The sequence below is a fragment of the Lissotriton vulgaris genome, chromosome 7 (assembly GCF_964263255.1).
Source record: "Lissotriton vulgaris chromosome 7, aLisVul1.2, whole genome shotgun sequence".
NCBI lineage: Eukaryota > Metazoa > Chordata > Amphibia > Caudata > Salamandridae > Lissotriton > Lissotriton vulgaris.
Window position 1 is genome coordinate 323,839,680 of NC_141695.1, and position 21,385 is coordinate 323,861,064.

The following is a 21,385-nucleotide window of genomic DNA, read 5'->3' on the forward strand; positions in this document are numbered from 1 at the left end:
TTTTTTTTTTTTTAAAAGGATGGCAATGGGGATGAGCTGAGCATTTTTTCAGGATTGAGGGTCAGCTGCAGGAAATACTGTATTTTTTCCCCTCAAAATCACAGGTGATTCAACATGGACATTGCTGTCACTGTCAAAAAGGTATGATCAATTAAGATGGACCCTGGGCACATTTAAATACAGGGCCGGGTTTAGCACTGGTGGCGACCCGTGCAACATCATTTTTGGTGCCCCCACACACCATGACCGCCTCCTCGGATTCTCTCACTGCCACCGGGCTAAAGCGCTCCTCATCTCACAAATCATAAGTTTTATAATATTTGGAGATGCAAATATATCATACTGCAAATGGCTTGCTAGAGGGAAACCTAGGATGGGCACTGGCAGCCCTGAAAAAAATCAGTGACATTTTAGGGTCACAGTAGGGTCAGAATGGGGTATCAAACAGGCCTGGGCACCAAAATAAAAGTGTTCCCCATTAGTGAATTAAATAGCTAAAAAAGTGGCCCATTTATTTTTATTGAAAGAAGAAAAACAAGAGGAAATATTACACATATCAGGTGTCATACAGTAAAATATATTACAACGGTGAGTAGGCGAATAAGTCAATATGGTAAAATCAATGAACAGGAGAGTGGGACGTCAACATGAACAGGTATATGAAAAAGGAGAAACAATACACCCACGATTCAGGATAATTAAGACCAGAGCAGATACCCAGTTATGTGAAAAAGATCGACTCAGGATAAGCAACCCACCTCTCGTAAAAAGGGGAAAAGAAAGAAAAAGGCCATAGAACTAAACAAAGACAAAAATAAAAAAAACCTTCCCCGTTCCCCCCCACCCTGCACCGCTGCAATGGCTACGGCCTAACCCCACTAGCAGCGTGCCTGTCACCCAACAACTAAAGCCTAAAAGAAGGTAAAGAGTGGAGGAGAAGTCATACAGGCTCCCGGCCCCCCTCGCTCCCCGCCAGAAGCACACCACCCCTAAATATAATCAAAACATTGTGAAGCAGCAATTATAAAACAACCGGGGGAGTTTGTGAAAACCGCCAGACTCCTGCATCATTGTAGGCTACAAGTCCCGTATCAAATAAAGCCTTGTTATCAAACCCAGACACTCAAACTCAACCATGGCCACTCCGATTTTTCGTGCGAGCTCTCTCCGCTCGAACCGCCATCTCCACAGGCAAATCCAAACGTTCAAGAAAGTCAAAGTCAGTACGGTGCAATCGAATCCAAAGTATTAGTACTCGAAGTCCACAAGTCAAACGGAGATACCTGTCCACCAACAGTAAATCAAGAGAACGTAGTTGAACCAACTGTGAGGAAAAGAATGATAAATCAATCCGATAGCCACAGAGGAAATTACCCTGGAGTATAAAATCGGCTGTGTCCATCTTGGGCCGTATCGGCATTGAGTATGATGAGTTTTTGATAGTTCCAGGCTCGCTAGCTGTTGTTCGGGAGCCGACAGAAAACACCAGATCTGGTTTCCGCTCGGGGCCCTCTGTCTCAGGCATGCCCTGTTTCGCGGGTAACACAACGTGTTTCAAGTCTATCGAAGGGTCGTAGTCCGGTCCCAGACGCATATTTTCAGCTGTTACGACCATTTTGTGGATGATGGCGGTGACCTGCGAGTGAAGCGCCCCAATGGCGGCCATTACAGTCTGCAACGACGGTGTACGTTCCACCCGCTCCATATCCTGTAGCAAAGCGACAGATCAGATCTTTGACCCCGGAGGTCGACTACTCCGGGGTAACAGGCACAAGCGGGGCCGACGTTAACGGTGGACACCCGTCATTCTCGCGATCTAAACACCGTCGTCTCCAGCGAGGATCCAGGCCCGTCGACCCCAGGGGCTCAGCAGGGTCTTCGGGCAATGGACCCCCGTCCACAGCAACCGGTGCGTCTTACCGCCGTATCCTTGGAATCAACCTGGCCACCGTACCACCATCCAAACCGGTCAGGATATTCTCCACTTCGGGAGACCGGACGCCGCCCAAGTCCCGTGGCCGATGTTGTTCAACTCCAACCCGGATGGGTTAGAAATCGAGGCCCCGGCTTCTACGCTGGGTTAGGATGAAAACACGGCGTAGCTTCATCATTCGAGAAGATGGAAATATCGGGTTTACACCTTTAAGCTCAGCAACACTTCAGCCACACGGGAGTCTGGTGCGAATTCAGGATTAATATCAGGATTTATGAGCTACTGGCGGATGTCGGCGGAGCCGGGAGCTTACACGGCCATCATGGTTGCTAGCGTAGTTCCTCCTTCCAAGTGGCCCATTTTTGCTACTTTGGGCAGTTTTGAACTTGTAAAGTCATGCTGTACAAGTGCTTCGCAATGTATGGAAGACTGCATGGATTTGAGATTGCTGCAGGCAATATTTGTTCTAGTATCAGAGAAAGCAACAGTTAAACATGCTGAGTAGAGCAAAAAACAAGTTCACAAACAGCAAAAAAAAAAACACACACACTAACCTGTCATACCAGCCCGTTGTGCACTGCCTGGTTCCTTATATGGTCATCCGACGCGAAGGCGCATTACTGCCATGAATTATTGTTAAGGTGAATCTCTCAAAAAATATTATCATGTTACCCCGCGTACTGTGTATGAACGAGTATCCCAAAAGTGATTTTGAGGGAACGCTAATTGTTGTTAATGGGTCTGATAAGGAGCAAAGGCAAATGTTGGGAAGCAAAGGGGAAGGTGCAACAGTTACTGACTGAATGAGGCTTGGCAGCATCTAACTTTGATTCAGCATTACATTGCGGCACAACTGTAGTAGGTGATATGGTCAAAACGGAACAACATTTCTGGAACAACTGGAATTCATGCGCCACATACATCAGAAATCCCTCTGTGGTATTTATTTTGGTTCCGGAGTAGCGTGCTACTGGCCAAAAAGCTCTTCAACTCCTTATCTGGGGAAGCAAGCCCTATATAAATGCAAACCTTTTCCCTCTTCTATCCCTCCACTGTCCTTCTCAATCCAAATAACAGACTAAAATGTCTACTGCTCAAATTAATTTCATATTTCACTATACTAATTCACCACTAATCCTTTATGGGTTCAGGGGTAGAGTGCTACTTGCTGAAAAAGCATTTCAACGCCTCGTCAGGGGGTATAATTGCTATTTAAATGCAATTACAATAAAATATAGGTTCCATAATATAGTATGCCACATGGATAGGAGTGGATGTGTGACAGCTGGCCTAACACAGGTGGGTGACTCATAAAAGGCGTATGTGCTACATGCCTTTCCGGAGACGGCAGAGGGATTCGGGATTCATCCAGGACAGTTTTTAGCATATGGTAGTGTTGTACGGGCAGTTAGAGAAACCTAGAAACCAAGAGTTGAAGGAAGCTATGCCATGTGCGCTGCATTTTACTTAAGAGAAGAATCAGAGTGTCTACCTCATGTGCTCCTAGCTGTAACTAAGAGGCGTCTACAAGGAGGGCTGTAGCTTCTCTGAAAAGTAGAAATGTGAGGCCAGGACACCTCAAACGGAAGAACCACCAATAAAAGTGCTGCACTCGTTTTTGACCATTTCGAATTGCTGGTAGTCATGCCATGGACCACTCCTCTAAATTCCCACAATAGGTCCACACGCAAACAAAACACCCTTTTCAGTTGACCTTTAAAATATTGATCATAACTATAGACAAAAATACGACGCAGCATTTTTCAAAGGTTGGACTACCCCTGGGATTAAAGAAGTGGAAAAAAGATGTTTAGGGAATAAAAGAAAATATGTAATAAGTTCATAATTTTACCTGATCAAAAAGGGATTCACTCAGCAGTGCTTTAACATAAAAAAGATATACACTAGTGATGTAAATACAATCATATCTCACTAACCAGCAATGCCACAGAAATGATTAGATTTACCTTACCCTGGGCTGTGAACTCTGCTTCACTCGCTGAGTTTGCGGAGTTTTCTGTACTCCTCGTTATGCAGAGCTTGCAGAGTTGCAAAAAAGCCCGCCAGTGTAGCGGAGCAGAGTTTTTTTTACCTCACTCGCATTCACCAAGGTCAAGTTGGCGACCTCGAGCGAGGAAAATCAACCCCCCAGAGAGATTTTTCCTTGTTTGAGCAAGAGCGTGGAAAATCAACCTCCCAGCGAGGTGGGGCATGTTTCTCATTGTGATTGCTCGCATTGAGAAAGCTTTCGCTCAAGTAAAAATCTACTCGGGTGGCAGAAAAGGAAAGCAGGGATTGCTTACGCTGTGCATGGTGCCGTTCGCGATGATTGCACAGTGCGGACAAGCATCTGGCACCGTGCAATCACCGCGAGCGACATTTTTCTATCATACTCCGCCGTTTGCAGAGCTCCGCGTAGTGCAACAGAGTTTCTTTTGCACTTTGCGGAGTTCTGCGTAGTGCAACCCTGCAAACTCCGCCCAGGTTTAGATTTACCTCCCTGATCGAAAATGTAAGTGTCTGATTGGCTAGAGCCAGCCCACCACACAATGGTTCAATGACAATGCACTTAGCGTGCTTCATGCATTTTGCAGGTACCGCTGAAATGGCTGGCTAAAATAAAAAGATGCCCATATTTACAAATCTCTGGAATGCCCATGTGGAAGGCAAACTTGGAGCCATGTAGCACTTTTCCAGATTCCCACAATAAGACCACACTTAAACATAAAGCTCTTTTCAGTTAGACCTACATAATATAATTCATAACTATAGACAAAAATACACTGCATCAGTTTTCAAACGGTGGACTACCCCTTCAATTGATTAAGTGGAAAAAAGGATGTTTAGCGGCAATAAGGTCCTGGCAATAAAAGAAAGTATTTAATAGGTTTAGGATGAGACCTGATTAAATGATTATGTACTCAGCAGTGGCTCAACATTAAAAATGTATACACTACTGATGGAAATAAAATGAGGCGCCCGCTAGATATATAATACAAGAAAAACTCCCACAAGCCACTTGCCAGCACCCCTTTGTTCCGGCACAGAGAAGCTTATACATCAATAAAAAGTGGTAACATACAATGGCAATGACAACTACTGTGTGCACTCAAACCATGCATTTACAGAATACAGCAAAAGCTCCCTCATGATAACTGATCAAGAGGTTCTCTTAAACATGACATCACTTTGAGACCAGACTCTTACCAGTGAGGGGAGGCTTTCTAGGTCTGTCTCGGAGTCAGCTTCGGCAAGGATGATCTCTGGTTCCTCCACTGCGCTCTCCAATACCTCTTCCTCAGTGTGTTCGCTCTCCGTGGATTCGTCGTTATCCATGTCAGTGAGGTTGATAATGGAGACATTGGTGCAGGCAGAGGAACGCTTCAGTGCCAGACCCCATTCCATGCAGGCATTGGCCTTGGATGGCTCCACCCTGAGGAAAAAGTTGGCAGGTCCTATGATTCAATATATATAAGTTCTCTACCTTGCCTAACGCTCTCGAGAGAAAACACTAGGGGCCCAATTCACAAAAGTAATCTAACACAAAAGCCTAGCTTTACGACTTTTGGTATTCACATGAAAGTCGTAAAGTTAGGATTTTGTCTCAGTTAAACTTAAGTTAAACTTAGGACCAAAACTTAAACTTAAGACCAAGGCTTTGTCTCAGTTAAACCTACGTTTTAGATCTGAAGTTAAGCTTCAGACCAAAACTTACGTTTAACCGAGACAAAATCCTAACTTTACTATTCCTAAATGTGCTTTGTGAATACCAAAAGTCGTTAAGTTAGGATTTTGTCTCAGATTACTTTTCTGAATCAGGCCCTAGATGTGCACATGCCACTACAGTGGACTAAACCATTTCCCCTATGTTTACGAGGTCCATCTATGTTAGAGTCAGGAATTTCCTTCCTCCTATTTTTGAGAATCCATTTCTTCCTTTGTAAAATTTCTTGCTTGTATGTGTGAATTCAGTTCTCTGTCGGGCTTCATTTCATGCCAAGCAGCTGGCCTTCCCTGAATTAATCTGTTTTTGCTTGGGACGTGCACTGCTGAATCTGTGTTGAAGGCTTATTGTGCGTGCCATGCTCCTGGGTATTGCCCCCTGTTAGAGCGTACTCGTAATCACTGTGGGAATGCCTCCCTGAATTAAGCCACAAGGCCTAAGAACTAAAAGGGTAAAAAATATCCACTTTAATGTTTCTTGACGACACCTTCCTCTTATCAAAGTCACCCATGGGCATGCAGCGGGTATTGGACACATTTAGTTTATTTTGCAAGAAAAGGAACCTGGAGATAAACCTCCAGAAAACGAAATACATGGTTTTTCACGCAAATACCAGTAATAGCCCACACCCTCGACTGGAAGGAAGGCCCCTAGAGCGGGTGTCTACCTTCGATTACTTGGGTCTTACTCTAACTGATAAAATGGACTGGGGAACTCAAGTCAAGAAGGCTAATTTAAGATTAATCCAGTCTACAGGTGGAATTTTAAAAGTTTATAAGAGCTGCACCCAAAAAATGATCGGTCCACCAGCAGAAATCTTTAAGGTACAAGCCAGGGGAGCTTCATTATATGGCGCTGAACTTTGGGGCCATTCGCCATCTAAGGACCGTACAGCGACTGAGAATACTTTTATTAGACAGTTGCTGGGACTCCTAAAAAGTACTCCGCTAACCCCACTTAGGATGGACCTGGGAATAGGCCCTATTGCTGATCTAATTGCCGCTCGTCCTCTCCTCTACTGGCGTCGCCTCTGGAGCACGCCGGAGTTAGCCGCATATAAAGAGAAATTGAAGGATGTCATGTCCATTCAGCATGCAGGGAAACTCCCTTGGTTGGCCTACGTAAGGAACTTAAGTGGGGCTTTGGGGAGAGAAAATTTGTGGCTAACACCAGAAGGCACTTGCCCTTTGATTTCCAAAAAGCCCCCAACTACTGCTTTTAAAGAATACAAACTGACACACATTCTACAGAGCATTGACTCATCCTCCTTGACCACCAGGTTCCTTGAGTTTAAAGATCAATACAAGCTAGAGTTGGTCTTACATAGCATCCAACCTTTAATGGCCAAGAAGCTATTCATACAATTCAGGCACAGGACGCTCCCGTTGCATGCATTTACGAATGGCTGGAAAGGAGCCATTAAATAAGACTGTCCTGGGTGCTCTCTATCAGAAGAAACCGAACTCCACGTCATGCTTTTTTGCCCTGCCTATAAGAAGTCAAGGCCCAAGTGGGTTTTTCAGCTCTGTAGGAATATGGGGATTCGCAACTACATTGAGGTTTTCAGACTACTTAAGCATGACACGCAGCCATTAATTGTAGCTGTCACCTCCAAGTTTTTATTTGCGATGTGGTGCATTCGTAGAAGCATCATAAGGCCAAATCAGTTAGCCAGTAACGCAATTCCGGCACTAGAATAGATATACTATGGCCCAAATCTATCAACCTCTCTAATATGGGGAATTTATATGAAATATATGTATAGCTACTTGTTCTTAAATGTTCTTATCTTTAAATTATTTTTTTACTTGTACAGATCTTAAATACTATTACTATTTTAAATGATTGTTTTGGCTTTAGATAATTTTCATAGATCTGTAGTATAATATTCCACTGGCATCAATTATATAGTGTACAAAATATTTAAAACTGTTGTAAATTGCAAACTTTCGCAGTATTATGTACTGTTTAAACTCTTTGTGCTTTTATGACTGTAAAGCCGAAAGAAAGTTTTTTTTGACTGACAACAAAAATAAATATCCACTACAAAGCCCAAAGTGCGGGGGTAGCCAGTTGGGAAGAATCCTATCCTGGAATGTACGGGGGAAGGAAAGAGGAGTTGTAAGCTTAAATCATTATTAGAATATGACCCCAAAATAATTTGCCTCCAGGAAACATGGATGGGGGAGGATTTTCAGTTTGAGAATGTTTATGTGTATTGTTGTACAGCAAAAAAAATCTGTAAAAGGGCATGCAAGTGGTGGTCTAGCTATTTTACTCAGCTGTGCCATAAGATGGGATCTTGTGATCTATAAGCACCCCTCAAACTGCTGTATTGGAGTGAAGTTGAGGATTGGCAGAGATAACTTGGGGCAAGCAGTTTCTCTTTTACTGGTAAACATGTATATTCCTCCAGGGAGAGCGTTGAACGCATTGGTCGATTTAATCTGTACTTTTGTGCAACGGTTAAGTAACAACAAAGAATGCTCAGGTATAATGATGGCGGGGGACTTTATTGCTAAATTATCCAACAGTGCAGTTATGTCTTTTTCAAACCCTGAGTTGGAAGAGGTATGGCCATCCCAGAATATGTATTGCCGGTCCATCTAAGATCAGATAAACTAGGCTTGTTATTTCTGCATAATCTTAGAATTTTTGACCTTGCAACGTTAAATTGTAGATTTTCAGAGGACTCCCCTGCTACTTATACCTTTTGGGGCACATATGGTCACTCCCTAATTGATTATATGGCAGTATCATACCAACTATTTAATGCATGTACACAATTTAAGGTACTTTCCACAAATACGAGTGACCACAGTATTTTAGCTGTAAATATGGATATTAAAATTGAGAATCCTGAACTCTGGAATCAGAGGTATGAAAAGGTCTCATATAATCGCAATAATGGACGTACTTGTTGCTCAAATAATTTGCATCCAAATTTTAAGGAGGTCTTTGAAAATACTGTCTTTATTTCCACCCAAGAAACCCTGATTCACAGATTTGAGAGAGTCGTGGCTGCAATTAGAACCTTTGAAAGAAAGAAGCAAGTCAACAGTTTTGCACCATTAGTAATAATACCATGGGAAATTAAAAAACTGAATTGGGAAATTAACAATTTAATTAGAGACCAATTTAGGCAGCCCACGAAACGAAGGCAAAGAGAAATTAATAGACTGAAAAAAGTATGGAAAAGGAAAATGATATCGGATTGTAGAAGGGTTGAAGACTCAAAATGGGTTAGACTTCGAGAGTTTGGTCTTTCTGAGGACACTAGGAAGTATTGGGCACTGATTGCAAAATGTTGTGATGGGAGAGAGAAGTCAACATCCATTTCAATCCCAGAAGCAGTATGGTCCAGGTATATTTCCCACCTTTATGCTTCAAATCTCGCAGTTGGGCAGAATCAAGAGGTTAGCATCGCCCCGACCGTGGGGAGTGACTAGGATGCAGCATCATGCTTGGAGATTGAAGGTTACATTAAAGGGGCGAGATATTCTAACGCAATGGGCCCAGATGACATACCAATAGCCATAATAAAACAGGATAATGACGTGTGGGATACATTTCTGCATCCCTTGTTTGTCCATTGTTATACCCGTGGTGATATCCCACAATTCTGGAAGGGAAGTATATTAGTTCCACTACACAGAACGGATCCAAAAAATTCCACTGCCAGTTTTAGACAGATTCCTCTCCTGGATGCGACTGGGAAAATGTTTGCAAAGAGCATTCTCACTCATCGGCAAGAGTGGCCATTTGGAAATAATTTCATCCCTTTGGACAAACAGGATTTTGTAAAAAAAGTGGCACCTTTGCAAAATGGTGATATTATCCAACCTTAACTGAAAAATAACCAGTAAGTCGGGGAATGCCGTTATATTCGGCCTTTATAGATTTCTCCACAGCATTCGACAGGGTAGATTGGGAGAAGCTGTGGGGGAAATTGGTCATCATGGGGATACCGGGGAGTCTTTTACGATTAGTAATTGCTCCTCACTCCTCCACTTGGACTCAGGTTTTATTAGGAGAACACAAGGCCTCTCGAGAAAAATAGTAACTAATAATGGGTTAAAGCAAGGGTGCTTTTTGGCCCCTTTACTTTTTTCTATTTATATTAATGATTTGCCAAGAAGAGTGGGGCTCAGTAAAGGGGATCCTCCTAAATTAGGAAATTTAGAGCTGAGCTGTCTGCTCTATGCAGATGACGCCATAATAATGGATTTAACCCCATGGGACTACAAAGACGATTTGCCGAGCTGATCAGGTATACAGAAGAGTATTATTTAAAACTAAATGTTTTAAAGAACAAAGTCATGATTTTTAGTTATCAAGGAAGTAAGGTCAGAAACAAATTGCACTGGTTTTTGGGAAAAGAGAAATTGGAAGTCGTACAATTTTATCCATACTTAGGAAAAATATTTCCAAATAGGTGCTCAATTTCACAAGCCTTTGCAATCAACAGTTTGTACATACATCAGTCTATAAAATAAAGATCCAACCCACACTGAGGTAGGCCAGTGAAACAACAGATGCACAAGAGTTGGCCAAATTCGAGAAAGTGGAAGGGCAAATATGGCACCAAATATGTAATTTGAATTGCGCTGCACCTATTGCATTGCTTAGGCTCGAATTTGGTTTACTCTCCTCTTATGTGCTATTGATGGCTGTGTGCTTAAAATGGAGCAAGGTATTGTTAAATAGCTCAGAGAACCTGCTAAGGGTAGCACTGTACAGAGAAATGTTTGTAAATATGAAAGAAAAGAGTGCTCTTTTTAGGAATTATCTAAAAGGGCTATCAACGTTCGGTTTAGATAAGGATAGGGTGGCGGTTCTTTGTAAAAGGGCTTTGAAAATCAGAATTAAGAAAACAATCTATAGGGTTTCTCGTGAAAGAGATATTAAAATGTGCACATATAATAGTCATCATCATCATCAGAAAAACTTTATTTTGGTTAGCATAACCTCAAAAAGTACAATCATAAAACAGAGTATTACATTTGAAAATTGTGACACTAAAAAGGGGGAAGGAATGTGCATCTTATGGATTTATCATAAAAAAGTGCAGCAGCTGAAATTTGTCAATGGCAATCTGTGGGACTCCATAGGCAGGGTGTGCGAATATGCTAAATAAATAAATAAATTACCACATATAATAGTAATAATGACTGTATTGTGGGGAGTAGTATTTGCTAAAAAATAACCCAACCTTATGTTTTATGGAATCTTAAACATGGAGCACGCTGCTACTTAGATTGAATTTACTTCCCCCAAGAATTGTAACAGGAGCCTGGGAGGGTATTGCTAGACATGAAAGATATTGTCATTTATGTAATTCCTGTATACAAGATCTAAATCACATTTTATTTGTTTGTCCCGCATTACAATCAACACGTCGCAGATACCTAAGGAATTGTTTTTTAAAGTATACTATCGCCACAGCAGAAGAGGCCCGGAATTGTCTGCTGTCTCCTCTAACTGAACTTACATTTTTTAGCTTTTTTAAACAATGTTTAAATATATACTAAAGCAGTAAGGATCTATTTAATATGTATGCTCTGAGCACTTGCACTTTCTCGACCTTTCAGTTTCAAGGCTGATTTACTATGTATGCAACTGAGCACGTGCACTTTTACAAACTTTTTTCGCTGCTAGTTACATGTCCTGTATAATCTCTTGCACCTTAATAAACCCTGTTTTGCTGCTAATCATCGTGTGCTTCATGCAGAAAACTGCGCTTTTAAAGTATTTAAGTACTTTTGCACTGTTATTATGCTGCTGGTTATTGTACTGTTTAGTGAATAGACAAATTATTGTTTTTCATTATAAGGTTATTCCTTTTGTTATCTAGTACTGTATAGCGAATTGTTAAATCTTAGCATTTTATAACAAGTTTTAATTTTTAACATTTTATGATAGTATTAGATTATAATTCTGTATAAGTCTGTAAGTATTCATTCATGGTAACTCCTCCTGGCACTCGAAAACTTATAGAATGGTTGCTACTGATATGTTCATTATATAAAATGATATGATGAATTTGGATTGGCAATTTTCATGGAATGTAATTTTATTTTTAAGATATACTTTTATGTGGCACTCTTCGGAATTCCAAATCATAATGAATAAATAAATTGAATTGCATAGCGATTAGTAACTTAGGTACGATTTAGACTAATTGATTAGGGAAGTGTGATGAAAAACTATTAGAGTATATATAGCAAGCACCCTTCTAAAAAAATGTGTTCACAAAATTATTGGTAATTATTTTGGCAAAGTCAAGAATGTAAGTCACACAGGGCAAAGACATTTCTATCTTTGATCACAGAGGTCGTACCCTAAGTGCTCTTTCAGCTGGTCTTTGTGGCACATATGTGCCACAAAGTCCCAGTTTGATGGGGGCACAAATAAGTGCCAAAATCTGTCCTGGCACTGAACGGCATCCATGTATGAAGAGGTGCATGTTCACTTTCAAGGCCCTAAGTAATTTTCTTGTGTGAATTCAACTTATTCCACAGTTAAGATTATTTGAAGTTCTGAAATTTTGAAGGGGTGGATATTAGTTTAGAGCAGCACCTCAGTCTGTGCATACCCAGATGATACCCGCTGCAGGGCTTAACTTACAACGATATAAAATAGGTCAAAGGGCAGCGTGGTAGTTTTAATAGCATTGGTGATGTAAAGATTAGACACATCTTGTGGACTAACTCACTTTGGCATCCCCTGTCTTATTGTAGTACATATCTCACTTGCCTGAGCAGGCTATAGCTTGGGCAAACAATGGCTTCTTCCACTCAAGTTATAGCATGTCCATCAACCTGTGTAAGTGCTGCAGACTGTGAATAAAAAGTAAGGGGGGAAGATGGCTTTGGTGCCCTGAAGATTTTTATGAAGTAGTTTTACTGTAATATGTATTCTAGAGTGATGGTCTTGTGGTGTCACAAGGCCATACTCTTCTTGCATATGTGTTGTTCATGAACATTGTTTGTATTTTATTGCTGTTCCAGGAGTGTGGCTGAACAGCTGCTGTGAGTGTCCTAGCAACGTAAGTCATTTGCACTCAGGACTCATGGCAGCTGGACGGTCACGGTCGTGGGTGTATTTCTATCTGCAAATAAATCACCTTCTACTCTTCAACCCATTTCCCGTCCATCTCATTTCAGTGCTGCAGGAAATGTATGAAACGTATGCGCTGCACGATGCACGGTGCCTAATGCACCCCTGTGACCACGACTAGATTATTGGTCAATGACACAAACCATGACCCCGTGGCTTCAGTATGTTAAGCACCTACCCCGAACACTATCAGATCACTCTCCAGTGATCCTGTCTGTGTGTGCCTGCGGCCTGGGGGTAGAGAGGTGGGTCGAGCAACAGTGGTGATTCTCTGAGATGGCATTGTTAGATACAGTGTTCAAGGAGGAACTTGCTGATAACTTAATACTTTGAACATAATGAGGGTTGGTATTTTCACAAGTTACCCTAATGGAGGCCTACAAGGCGTACATGAGGGGGATATGCATCACCTAAAGTACAGGGATATTTAAAGACCTTCAACAAATGCTGACCAGGTTGGAGGACTAATTATTCTCACTAGACTGCGGCCAGGCTGATGGTGTAGCTAAAGACTATCTGTCTAGAAGGGCGACCGTGATGATGTACTATCAGGAATCGGCGGAAAGAGAAGCTCACTTTATGGGTAAATATGTAAAAGACAGGAGGAATGGAGAGAGTGAGAGGCTGGGGTGCGCATTGGCTCAACTATTGCAGCCACCGTGCAGACAATCCTACCTTCCGGGATTGCGGGGTCCAAAAGAGGAGCATAAAGTTGACACACCTGGTAAGATATTACACTGACGTACTCAGTGAAACAAGTGGAAGGCAACAGTGAAATTACAAAATATTTAGAGGAAATAGCGATGGTGTATCTTACAACTGCACAACTACGATTTCTAAGGGAGCCCTTCACTACAGAAGAGCTCACACAGGCAACATATGCAACGGATGGGAGTAAAGCCCTGGTCCTGGATGGGTTTACTGGAGCCTTTTGCAAGGCATACAAGGGCTTCTTGGTGCCGCACTTGCTAGAAGTATATGCGAAAGAGTTGAAGAAAGGAGTACTCCTTCCCCTACACTCTGGGAGGCTGTTATCATACTACTCCTCAAACTTGCGGAGGACTTAATGTATTGTGGCTCATATACATAATCCTTGTTAAACTTTGATACTAACATATTGGCCAAAATGGTAGCGACGAGGCTTGCGCTATTATTAGGGCAGATAATTTCACCGGCGCAGTGGGCTTTGCCCCGCATAGGCCCATTGCACTAAATCTCTGGACATTCTTTGCAGTCCATCATAGAATATCACCTACAGTTCCAACCGTGGCGGACCTGCTGGACGCCGAAAAGGCCTTTGACTCCTTGGAATTGCCCTTCCTGAAAGCCGTGCTGCGGAAATTGGGTTGCCACGCAGGACTCATATCTTTCATCACCTTATTGAATACCCAACCAACTGCGCATCAGAGTGAACGGCACGATAACAGGACTGATTAATATAACTCGATGCACTAGACAAGCCTGACCATCACAGCTTCTTTTCATTATAGCAATGGACCCCTGGTGAGACAATTGTACAGAAAGCATCTCCATCTGGGGCTACAGTTCAAACTAGGCCATATGTCAGACACAATGTTGAAAACTTATCAACAGTTCTGTGCGAAATTGCGCTCTTTGGGGAGTTGTCAGTGCTATGTATTAAATGGCAAAAATCTGAGGCCCTCCAGCTAACGGAGGTGGTTGATCGCACTTGTAAAGGGTTCCCACTGACCTGTGTGAGTCAGAAACACGATATTGGGGCTGGTTACCTTACATAGGAAAAAGAGCAAATACTGTGACTTAACTATGGGCCACTGATAGATAAAGTGAATACCAAAATAGATGGAAGGATTAAGCTGCCACTTTCAATGGTGGGGCGGATAGCCATTATAAAAATGGTAGTACTACTGCAGCAGCTTTACCTGTTCAATAATATCCCTATACCCCTCACAAATGTATTCTTTACCCAACTGCACACACAATTGTCACGACTCATTTGGGGAGGGCAGCAACCGCAAATTGGATGGAACACCGTGGTTCTCCCATATGAAAAAGGAGTGTTTGAAGTCCCAAATATACAACTACATTACTTAGCAGCACAATGTAGCTATGCATGGCATGCCATATCATCAAGATACACCCATACCCTTTTCCAAACTGGAGATTGACTTGGCGTTTCCAGCGCCGCTACGGACCATCCTACTGGCTGGACTACCGCTGGACAGAAACAACATCCAAACTGTGTCCACCGTTTTCTGGGCCTGGAGGAGACTATTGCAAATCACGGGGGGGACAATGCTATATGCATCACCAGTTCCCTTGGTAGACAACCCACGGTTACCCATTACGAAAGAACCATTAGTGAAGCTCACTCTTAGGAAATATGCTTTAAATACATTTGGAGAGGTTTTCCCCGGAGGCCACATATTCTCTCGCACGGAAGACACCCGCTTAGTAGGCGCCCCCCACCTAGATCACTTTGTATTGGCCAGGCTCCAGAACGCACTTAGGAGTAGACTACCCACTTACCCGCTGGAGCTTGACAATTTCACACCACTCAAGCTACTTCTCACAGACAGTGAGGGGGATAGACTGTGTAGTACATTGTAAGTTGCCTCTCTATTTATTGTAGGTTGTCTTTCTAGTCTATTTAGAATACTTGTACCAGAGGTTCTACATTCTGTATTCCTCGTATGTTTGTTCGTTGGGTTCTTCACTGTGGCAGTTGGTTAGTTGCTGCTGCTGTGGAGGGTCTGCTCTTACTCCACAACTTATTCTATAATAAAGAACTCTACAACTACAACTTCTGGATCAATGGACTCATTTACCACAATATTTTGGCGACTTGAAATCGAACCCGTCAACTGGTCAAAGAAGTAAGAGCGGACTAAGTTGAGGTGAACCCGAAATCGCATTAATTTGCGCAACACTGCCACCGTTCTACAAAGCGTCTAGAGAGGAATTCCGCGAGAACGACCTTTTTCCTCCGACTACTGGCAAGTAACAAGCAACTTTGTACTGTACTTTTCTCCATTCACCTACCCCACTCTTCCGCATCTATCTCTCTCCGTCTTCCGTTCTCGTCCCCTCTTCTCAGAGAATGATGACGTGATAGAATGCTCGTAGGGAATTGGTGAAAGATTGCTTGACGTCTGTCTCCTCGTCGAACGTTCAACGTCAAACTGAGGCCACGCAGGAAGCTTCTAAGTGATGATACGACGGGAGCAGCGATATTGTTACGTCAGCACGCAATAGGCAGCCATTTTGTGTTGCCGAGGAAACTGAAGACATTGTTTCTCCCGATTTACCTCCAGCAATGCAACGACGATGCGCACGTCTTTTGCGCATTCATACTAAGTAAATAATAATATTTTGTAATCTTCAGTTTTCTGCATTTAGAATCGCACTGCCCGATTGACAACATTTCATAGATTTTCTTCTATCTTCTTACAACATTTTGACTGCTTTATATGTTTTAGATACTATCAATAATCGCCACAGCTACTTCAACTTTATTACGACTAGTGTGTTTACATAGTTAACCAATTTACCTTTATTCAACTATGTCTGAACAAGTTGCTTTACAAAGTGGTACTGTAGTCTTACCACCTAGCTTTCTTCCCATGCCAGGTCAACCAAGTATTTCATGGGAAGATTGGTTTCCAATGTTTGAGAACTATCTGGATGCGTTAGATGCTCAGGAGTACTCTGCTAAACGGAAAAAGCTCTACTTTTGAGTTCACTAGGTAAAGAGGGCCAACGTGTTTTTAAATACTTACCACAAGTTCTTCAAGCAGGTGCACAAGCTTCTTTAGACGAGTATAAGGAGGCTGTTTCGCGATTGGAAATAAGATATGCCAAAGAAGAAAATCTAGTGATGAACAGATACAAATTTTACACCAAATGTCAAAAAGTGGGTGAAACTATAGATGACTTTGTTTCTAGACTGAGAGAAATGTCAGTCAAGTGTAAATTCGGCAACATGACTGATGAGTTAATTAGAGCCCAGCTCATAGTACAATGTAACAATAAGAAAATTCAGGAGCGTCTATGGGCAGCGAAGAATCCCAGCGAAGAATCCCAATCTTCAAACAGCAATTGATTTAGCTAAGATTGTTGAACAATCAGAGGGTTGTATGAAGGAACTAGAAAAGAGAGCAATCTCAAGTGACGTCAGTGAAGTGTCTGGTCATTCTCACATGTATTGTCCACACGAAGACGATGATCAAGACGACGTTGCTCTCATTAAATCGAAGAAGTTCCTTAACAAGAAAACGGGGAATGTGAAAAGTCAGAACACATTTAAACCAATTGTTTCTAAACAATGTTTGAGGTGTGGTAGTTATGGTCATGCTTCCGATTCCAAATTTTGCTTTGCCGCCAAACAAGAATGCATGAAATGTGGCAAGTTAGGGCACTATGCTAGGGTGTGTAAAAGCAAACCTCGTTCTTCTGTATCTTGTGTAAATGATATACCGGGATCGACTGAAGACTCTAACAAAATTTTAGTAGTTGGGAGTGAAGATGGTTTTCAACACGAAGATCATAAACGAAAAAACAGACCTAAGGCGTTGTTTACTATAAATGAGAAAGATGTTCATTTAATGGTGGACACTGGTTCACGCTACACTATCATTCCCAAATGTGTTTATGTAGAGGTGTGGGGCATGGGTCCTCTTCTCCCAAAGGATATTTCTCCAGGTGGGTATCAGGGTGAACCTCTAGACATCCTAGGGTATTTTGAAGCTACCATCAAGTTTTCCACGAGACAAATTCATGGGAAAGTCTACGTCTCTGAGTTTGGTCCTGCTATTCTGGGGTGGGTACACCAGTACGATCTTTCTAATCCCCGTGCAGATCCTCAAGTCATGGTTGTAGATTATTTAGAGTTATATTCCATACTTTCAAACTTCAAATCTGTCTTCAGTGAGAACTTAGGCCATCTTAAGGGTTACGCCCATAAAATCATACTTAAAAAAGACTCAATTCCTGTCCAACACAAAGTGAGACATATTCCCATTGTTATTAGAGATGATGTAAAAAGTATTTTAGATGACATGTTGGCTTCCGGAGTAATTGAACCAGTTGAAGCTTCTCCTTGGGTTTCGCCTATTGTCGTCACGAAGAAATCGGATGGCAAGCTCCGCTTCTGTGTCGACCTTAGGTCCCTAAATCAGTGTGTTGTGGCTGATACCTTTCCCTTACCCAACATAACTGAGCTTGTTACCACTCTTAATGGCGCAAAGTTTTTTTCAAAACTAGACCTCAGGAGTGCATATCACCAAATTAATTTACATAAGGATTCCAAATGTTTGACAGCCTTTATTACTCCATGGGGTACCTATCAATTCACTCGACTCCCTTTTGGTCTCATTTCAGCAGTGAGCGTTTTCCAACAAATGGTTTCTGGCATTTTTGAAGGTGTACCTAAGGTTGTTTATTTTCAGGATGACATTCTGATTTATGGTCAAACTGAAGATCAACATAATTCCACACTCAAAATTGTTTTGGAAAAGTTATTCACTGCAGGCCTTACCTTGCGTAAGGATAAATGTTTGTTTGGAGTAGATTAAGTAGATTATTTGGGTTACACCATCACTTCCTCAGGCATTAAACCAAAAAATGACTTGTGTGAAGCCATCCGTTCTGCACCTCAACCATGTGATAAAGATCAGTTACGTTCCTTTATGGGACTGATTGAATATTATTCGAAATTTGTTAAAAATTTCTCTAATAAGACTGTTGGTATCAGATCTTTACTTAAACGTGGTGTGAGTTTTATCTGGGGAGTCCAACAACAAGAGTGTTTTGAAAACATTAAGAGAGAGATTTGTGATGCTAAAGTATTGTCTTCTTTTGATATACATAACAAGTCAATTGTCACTGTGGATGCCAGTGCGCATGGTTTGGGGGCTATGCTTTCTCAAATGAAAGGAACATCAGAGGTTACCATTGCTTTCGCATCAAGGACTCTCACAGATACTGAGAAAAATTACTCAGTTATTGAAAGGGAGGCGTTGGCTGTTTCTTGGGCTGTGGAAGACTTCCGTACGTATCTTTGGGGCATGAAATTCATTTTAAGGTCTGATCACAAACCCCTTATCAAAATTCTTTCACCTGGAGGGGCAGGCAAGGGTTCAGCCCGACTTATGAAGCTTGCAGCCAGACTACAAGAGTTTCAGTACTCTTTAGAATATATTCCAGGTTGGAGGAATGTTCACGCCGATTGCCTTTCAAGGTTGTCGTTAGACTGGCGTTCTTACCATAATTCGGAAGTGTCCTTAAATATTGATGATGTTGCTGTTGCTTCAGTTGAGGATACTGATTTTGTTGGTGAAGGTGTGTTTTCTTCTAGCGATTGGTTGAGGGAAATGGCTGCTGATGTTACCCTTCAAGAAGTCATCAAACTCATTAAATTGGGATCAAGGCGTGAGAGTTCTGTCTCTATTTCTGTAAGACCCTATATAAAAGTTTTAGATGAACTTTCGATTGTGAATGACATTCTCCTTAAAGGCGATAAATTTATACCACCCTTTGGGTTGAGAAACAAGTTACTAGCTTTGGCACATGAGGGGCACATGGGTCAGACACTCACTCAAAGACGCATTAAGGACCACTTTTGGTGGCCAGGCATCGATTCCCAAGTGGTTGAGTGGGTTGAAAATTGTCCAATGTGCAGAGAGGGTGAAAAACGCTTGAAAACTGGCCCTAGGGTAGCTCCAGATGCGCATATTCAAAGTCCAAGTCTGCCTTGGCACACAATTTGCCTTGACTTCATTGGTCCCATGGGTGAGTTAAATGAGAAGGACAGATTTGCCATAGTGGTAGTCGATGTTTTCACCAAGTGGTTGGTTGTCCATTTTACCAATGATATCACTACACCAAATACCATCAGATTTTTAGGTAATCTTTTTAAGGAAGAAGGTCTACCTTCCGTAATTATTACTGATAACGGACCTCAGCTCACATCCAGAGACATGCAAGTATTTTTGAAAGATTGTGGCATCTCTCATCATCGCACGTCCTTGTATAATCCGCAGGGCAATGCGATATGTGAGAGGGCGAACAAGGTGGTCAAGGGCATTATTCAGATGGCCTCTAGTGGTGGGCGTATTGTCAGAAAGATGGTTGATGAAATGTTATGGGCATACCGCACTACTCCCTTAGTTGTGGGGGATTTGTCACCTTTTCAATTGATGAGAGGACGCGATCCTGGTCTGGAGTTGTTTCCTTTGTGGATGAGAGATGTTGTTACTTTGCGGACTCAGTGGAGTACTTTTGAAGGGAAACAGGTTGATCTCTCCTCTTCCTATGTTCCTGTTACTTCTCCTTTTTCTGTGGGAGATTTGGTCAAAGTTAAGTTGGGTAGGCTACAAAAAGGTCTGTCTAAATTCAAGGGTCCTTTCAAGGTTAAGAAGGTACTCAATCATTGTGTTATTCTTAATAATGGAGAGTGTTGGAACTTCAGGAGAGTTGCTCTCTATAAGAGAGTGAAATCGACTTCGTCTACTTTTTCTCTGCCTAATAGTGATTCCACTTCCCTTGTGCCTAATACTGGTGCTCCTTCCATGAGTGGTTACCTATTGGCTGATCATATGTCCGTTGAGTCTTCAATACAGAGTGAGGTTACTAGCTCTGGGGTGGTGATGCTCCTGTTCCTTCACAAGTTCTTCCTTCCACTCACAATGATCTTGTCTGTACACGTTCACTTAGGTCTCGACGACTTCCTGTTTATTTGCAAGATTTTATTTGTTAAGTTTTTTCTTTTCCCACAATAGAAAGGGAGAAGATGTGTAGTACATTGTAAGTTGCCTCTCTATTTATTGTAGGTTGTCTTTCTAGTCTATTTAGAATACTTGTACCAGAGGTTCTACATTCTGTATTCCTCGTATGTTTGTTCGTTGGGTTCTTCACTGTGGCAGTTGGTTAGTTGCTGCTGCTGTGGAGGGTCTGATCTTACTCCACAACTTATTCTATAATAAAGAACTCTACAACTTCTGGATCAATGGACTCATTTACCACAGACTGATCTCAAAACTGTACCATGCAAGCCTAGACTTAATGCCTATACAGGACACCAAACTAAGAGTCGCACAGACACAGACCTAGGACACCCACCTACAGATAAAATGTGGCAATATTGTTGTAAACACAACCGCACAGTGTCTTGCAATCACTGACACTAACCGATTCATTACTAATATCTACTTAGAATCTATATGACGCTGGTAACCATGGCCCGCATAGATCCCTTCTGCACATCGTGATACCCTAAATGCCGGGCCTCCACAGCTGACTTTATCTACATGACACATCGCAGAATACTGGAGGCTGATATTTGTTGAATTAGAACACATGACACAACTAAAGATTACACCATCTCCCTTACTGGCCCTGCTAGGATATGTTGTTGACATCCCCAAGGCATCACGTAGATATGTAGCAATAGCTTTACTCATGGCAGAGAGGGAACTGGCTATACAATGGAGACGTAAAAGCTGGCCAATGGTGGCACAATTTATCAAAACTTTAATTCACTGTGATACTAGTACTGAACTGTATGCTACGTTGCAGCCTCCTACGTCACGACCCAAAGATATTTGGCAGCCCCTAAGAGACTATTTACATAG

At 42.0% G+C, this 21,385-nt stretch overlaps 1 protein-coding gene across 1 annotated transcript in view; it reads right to left on the reverse strand.

Moving 5' to 3' along the window:
* TSKS (testis specific serine kinase substrate) overlaps positions 1-21,385 on the reverse strand; it is a 308,284-nt gene that overhangs the window by 259,114 nt on the left and 27,785 nt on the right. The window contains exon 2 of the mRNA XM_086930159.1: positions 5,141-5,366. Coding sequence (XP_086786285.1) covers positions 5,141-5,366 — 226 coding nt within the window. The remainder of the gene's footprint in view (positions 1-5,140; positions 5,367-21,385) is intronic.